The sequence below is a fragment of the Triturus cristatus genome, chromosome 2_2 (assembly GCF_964204655.1).
Source record: "Triturus cristatus chromosome 2_2, aTriCri1.1, whole genome shotgun sequence".
Taxonomy (NCBI): Eukaryota; Metazoa; Chordata; class Amphibia; order Caudata; family Salamandridae; genus Triturus; species Triturus cristatus.
This window is the reverse complement of record NC_140582.1, coordinates 57569930-57576151: the sequence shown is the minus strand read 5'-3', so window position 1 is coordinate 57576151 and position 6222 is coordinate 57569930. Positions and strand designations below refer to the sequence as shown.

General features: G+C 45.3%; 1 protein-coding gene across 1 annotated transcript in view; it reads left to right on the top strand.

The window, feature by feature from the left end:
- Positions 1–298: 298 nt before the first annotated feature.
- LOC146861829 (liver-expressed antimicrobial peptide 2-like) overlaps positions 299–6222 on the top strand; it is a 135679-nt gene continuing 129755 nt past the window's right edge. Inside the window, exon 1 of the mRNA XM_085640975.1 lies at positions 299–669. Within this exon, the coding sequence (XP_085497101.1) occupies positions 604–669 (66 nt within the window). The 5' untranslated portion in view covers positions 299–603. The remainder of the gene's footprint in view (positions 670–6222) is intronic.

The window sequence follows — 6222 nt, the reverse complement described above, 5'->3', positions numbered from 1 at the left end:
TTAGACCTAGAAAATGTTTGTTTTTGTTAAAAGCTGTAGATTATGCAGCAGAGGGTATATTATGTGACCAATATAGCAAATGTAATAATTATGCGGCAAATACCAAGGCTGTAGAATCACTTATTTCGATAGTCCCTGGTTTTAACTGAATGAAAACCCAATGGAAGCTGCAGTCCTTTGATTAGACACCCCTCAATTGCACACCTTTTAAAGTAACATTTGTTATTTACAGCGCTTAGGAACAGCGCAAGCGTGGAATGAAGTGCCATATTAAAAGGAGTTACAGTAGTTACTGTGTACGGATTTGAGCGTACAGATTGTTTCACAGCAGACTGACTGGGAGTGTTTACTTGGCAAGCTGCAGGGGCTGAGTATGAGAGGAATCCTCTTATCGCTACTATCTTGTGTCCTTTGTTCAGTACAACTTCTGGCAGGCGCACCGCTGTTCCTAATGTTCATTGAACTCTTGTCTTAATGAAGCAATAAAGCGGCAGGAATAAATATCGGAAGCTGGACTGCAGTGAGAGCGTTTGCGGTCGCATCCTCCCAGGAACACTTCGTTTCACCTCTGCTGTCCCTGCGAGCTCTACAACCCGCATCAACATGGCGAAAGACCTCTCCAAGGCGCTTGTCGTCACCTGGGTGCTCATTTTAATTTCCGCCACTCTGGTAAGGGGCTCAGGAGCCTTCTCCATTGGCTTATTTGCGGGTTTTCTGTGGCAGTGTGATTAATGTGGGTGGTATCACTGCCCGGGCTGTACATGGGTTATTAGGAATAGAAACAGAAACCCAATGAAGGAATAACCTTCAGGGCAGTGGCAGACACAGTTCACACATCGTTTGGAGGGACGTGTTTGGAGCTTTTCAGTGGCTTTTTTGTTGAAAACCAGGTTAAGTTATGAAAATACAGTTTGGGGATTTTTAGCACATAAAAGGACAGTTGTGTTTATGATATTGGAGAGAGTTCCTTAGGTGGGAAGCACCTACACTAAAAAAAATCCCTCATTATATATATATAAATATATATCATCTCCACGACAGAGTTCTTACTGCTAATCTCTAATATATTATATATTACAGAGTAGAAGCTGCCACTCTGTAGTTATAGTTAGGGTTACCAAAGACAGGAATTGCTCAGGCTTTCCATCATTAATAGCTTTACGCCCATTTGACGAATCTCCACAAAATGTTTGAGACCTTTAGCATTTTCTACATTGACGAAGGATGAAACGTTTGGCGGTGATTGGTCGAGGAGGTGCAAAAATGAATGGTGGAGTCCTAAAACATATTTTTCCACAAATGCATTTTTCATAGATATTTGTATCTCACTTAGTGCAAAAACGGCTGGACAGATTTCCATGAAATTTGGCAGGATTACACATTATGGTACCCAGATGAACCTTTTAGATACTACAGGTAAGTAGGGTAAGTAGTTTTTAAGTTATAAGGCATTTTAACTTAGTGATATCTGTTGTCTCTGTACATTTGCGAAATTTCATAGTATTTTGTGGAAGTATCGCAGTGCATAGTGTGGACAAGTCATTATGTCATTGGCTAATGACTGCCTTTACAAAGTTTAAAGGCAGCCATGTTCTTTTTAGGTACACCTTCAGATATAGGTATTCGGTTTGATATTTTCCCCCTATCTATTACCATGTTACTAAAGTGGTAATAGGTAGGGCAAAATATTTATAGGTTTCTATATATATTTTTTAAATGTACAGAGTACTGTGATACTGCTTAGGGAGCACCACAGTACTAAAAAATATATATATCTATAAGTGCTAAAAAATAAAAAATTCTATGTAATCTAATACATTTTACAAATACACTGTACTTAAGTGTATTTTTTTAATTTTTAGCATATTCATATATGCACAAAAAAGTCTATCTACAAATGACCACACTACTTAAAATAAATGTAAAAAGAATGAACAGTTCTCCCTAAACTGCTGTGAAACTATATAGTAAATTATTAATACATATCTCTACCTATTACCATTTTTTGAAAGTGGTAATATGCATGGAACAACAACAAAACCTACTACTTACCAAAATCGAAGACCCTAACCCAGAATGCAGCAAAACACAGAACATAGCCAAACTGTGCTAAAAACGAAATAGCTGACTTTTACCTTTGGTAAACACAGCCGTTAGCCAATCACATACTGCCTTCTCAAATGCATACACCATGGTATACAGCAAACTTACCGCGGTATACTGCTTCACAATATATAACTAAGTATTTTAAAACTTATAACATTACCACTACTTACACTATCCACACATACTACCAAAAATTACCATTTACACATCATAATGTTTATTTCTGCTGTTGGACCTTGCCCTTTTGGCAGGTTCAACCCTAAACTTTTTGCATTTATCCTAGCCTTTTTCCCTATGTAGTGTTAGTGGTTTTAGGCCTCTAGGCACTTTAGCACTGTGTCCCAGTGTAAAGTGTGTGCGCTCTGTGTTACATTTAGTGAGATTGGCCTGCCCTCCTATAGGAATGCATGGGGGATATGTGTGTCCATGGTAATTCCTGGTGTGAGAGGAGTGCATGGTCGAGTTTAGTATGTGCGAACTCGTGAGAATAAATGCTGCGCAATGGGATGCACAGATTTATTGTGAATGGTGGAGAAGTGCCACTTTTAGAAGTTGGCATTTCTGTGTGCTGTGTGTCTGCCTGCCTGATGTGGAGTGCATGTCTGGCTTTTGATTGACAGGTGCTGGATGGTGTGGGGAATTCCAGGAGCCAGGGTGAGTCAGCCCATTGGTGAATAGAGAGAGCTGCATCTAGATGGGAGGGAGGAATTGCACCTGGGACCTGAATAGGACTGTGCCTTCCCTCCACAATGCTGGCTCCACCCCCTGTGGTGCGTCTGAGCACCTAGCCACGACCTGACAAAGGAGAGAGGAGCTGAGCACAACAAAGTGCTCCAAAGCTCCCCCAAACCAGTTGCATCTGGTTTTACCCCCAGCCCTGTGTCACAAAGGACAGGGGTGCATGAAAGAAGGTGTTCTGTTGTGATTGTGTTCTTGAGGGGCCACTCTGCCAGGAGGAACCACCACGGGACCCAGCTGCTGTTTCCTGTGGGTCCCTGCGTGCCGGCCTGCCTGGCTTTGCTTTGCTGGGGTCTCCCCAGCACCAAAGATCCTCTGGTTCTGCCTGTCTGGGGACTTTGTGGACACCTAGCGCCTGGGAGTGCTTTTATGCAGACTTTGACTATTTTTAACTGCAGCACAGAGCTGCAAGCATTTTAAAAGGGGATTCCCCCGCATTTATGCCTCAATAATGGGAGCCCACCCCGCTTTGGGCTTATTTCTGATTGCAGGAGCCCACTCCGCTTTATGCGTGAAAGTAAGCGGGTGCCCACCCCGCATCTCTGCTGTGGAATCACCGCCGCAGCCCGGGGAGACAAAGCGCCGCAGCCGCGATGCGGAAGCCAGGCGGCCTTGCCTGGTTGTGGGTGGGGCCTAAAGAGGAAGTCCGGAACCCTCGCGGGCTCCCATTGCAAAGTCCCGGGTCCCAGGAGGGGGCCCGGGTGAAGGGAGGTGAGGCCGGACGAAGGCTCGTTGGGGGGCTCCCATGCTTGGAGAGAGCCACCGCACTGCCTGAAGTGACTGGGAGACGTCCAGGAGACCGAAGGAGTCCTGAAGAGCTGGTGAGTGACGGGCGCTGACCGGGAGACGTCCAGGAGGAGCTGAGTCCCCAAAGCGAAGCCCCGGTGAGTGGAGCCTGCAGGGGAGCACTAGCGAGTGGAGCCCCGGGACGGAGGGGCTCCCTAAAGGCTTTGGGTGGCACCCAAGGGTTGTGTGCCTGATTGCTGCACAGTGAGACGTCCCTGAGCGGCATTGTGGATGCCAGTACTTGTTCTTCCCAGCTGCAACGTGGGGCATTCATTTTGGATTGTGTGAGAACGGAGTGAGGTACACTCCCCCGCACCCCCTGCGCTTGGGGCACATTGCTTTCTGCTCCATTAGCAGCCCCAGGGGCCAGTAGAAGGCCCACCGCTTACGCCCTGAAAGTTTTGGGACTTGGGGGGCAGATTGGGTTGAGAAGCCCCACTGGGGGCCCAAGAGGCAACAGGAGTGCCAGACTTCATTGGCGCATTTTTCCAGCTGCCCTGCGAGAGCGCAGGCAGCTGCAACGTTTGGGCACAGTTATTTTGTTAGAGTCCCGTGGGGGACAGAAAATGCCGTGCCCAGCTTTTGATTTCCCAGCTGCCCAGCAATTAGTGGGCAGCTGCCACGTTTAGGTGGTGCAATTGCGCACCTTGGCTTTACTGCTTTTTGGGGCCCTAGGGCTAATTGAGTAGCCCTACCTATGCCCTGACATTCTGGACATTGGGCATTGTGAGCCCCTGTGAGAGGCCAGTGGCCTGGGGCCAGTTTCAGTGCGTGGTACCCCCGATTGGGGCACACTGTTTTTATGCCAATTATTTCCTAAGGTGTTTACGCTTGGGATGCCTACTGTGATGCCTATTGCGAAATATGTTCTCCTAATGTGTTATGCCTAATGTGATAATGCGGAGATCATTATTGGGCCAGTAGTTACTGGTTGTGCTCTACATTTACTATTTGTGCTACATTTACAATTGGTGATTTGTGATGGTTTTGACAGTGGCCCCATTGACCCTGTCGTGTGTAAATAGACCCCTGTGAATATTGCCTAGTGCCAGTTGGCACTGTGTACATTATGTGATTATGATCTAATGTGTTTATTATAATACAAAGGCTATTTTTATATATAAATACAAAAAAAACTGTGAGTCTGAGAGGCTAGGTGACCTTCATACAGCTACACCATCACTACTAAACAACGAATGTGTTCCTACCAAAATATCACACTGGATATGTGCATGCATTAAAGATCTATGAATGCATCAAAGGTTCCCATCACCCACTTACAGTGGCTTGCTTCATCATTTGGGAGACCAGGGACTTATCTGAGAACCGGATGCCACCAGGTGAACGTGGGTCAAGGTTCAAAGTTTGTCCCGGATGCAACTAGGGCAATGTTGCTCCAATGAAAAAAACACTCTAGAAATTAGTGTGGGGTGATGTGTGCAGTGCGAATAAAGTACATGTGATATGATAAAATTGGAACCAAGGCACAGAAAATAATTTATTAAAGTGCTGCCTTGATACCAAATTAAAATAAAACAGTGCTTGTAACAGTTTTAACAAATAACTGTGTTGGAACTGGTCGACATGTTTCAGCTTTGGGTGGATGTGCCCTAGCTTTCGTCAGGACCATTATGAGCTACTGCATCTTAAATGTGAAAGAAGGTAAATCATACAACCTGCACCTGGGGTAGGTGTGGGAGAAATTACCTATAAAGGTGGAAATAAACACAATGAAAATAGTATAACAGAGGTGAAGCATTATAAATGATAGGTCACACAGCGCATAAAGTTGTTGTTCAATTATGCCAAGTACATATTAGTAAAAGCACCCCTTCAAAACAATAAAGATGCTGTTGATTTTGCACTTACCCGAATAAATCTGGGTATTCGCCTCGCCTCACCTGGCAACTGCTCAGGCTTCAGGAGGCACCGCTCTAAGAGATAAATGAATAAGAGGTATGGTCCAAGTTTAGAATGACACAATCCCTAAAAAATCGAAAAACGCTTATCCTTAAAAAACAAAGGCAGAGAAACCGAAGGTCTGATCCTGAGACAAGACAAAGCCCTATCTGAGCGTGATATCAGGGTCTTCCTGACGGTAGTATTATAGTAAACAGAAACCTACTGTAGTGTTGTTAGACCGTGTATAGACTCGAAAAAATCATATCTGCACTAACACTTGCTCACATATGCGGTATCGTATCTCGAGTTAATTAGTGTATACGAAATGACAAAGGGTAGCTACGACTCTTCTCCTGTTGAGTGTTGTGTGGTATTCAAACGGAAACAGTGGTGTTCGCTATCTTAATGGCGGGTTAGTCTGTCTCAAAGCCCCTATGGTAAAAAGCTGGTGACTAACAGGCAAAGAGGGTCGTGTATGCGATAAGAAGTAGCGTGCAGTTCAAAGCGGATGCGCACAGATCTTACCTCTCCGTCGGTACCTCGGGCGGCTGCTGAGCCAGAGGGGGAGGTGAGCGATCATAGTGGCATCGGTCTTTTATACAACATGAAACGAGGATATCGGGACAGCGTGAAGGGAAGGCGCCCGGAGATGACGTCATTGCACGTGACCCGGGTGTCATGGGAGTTGTA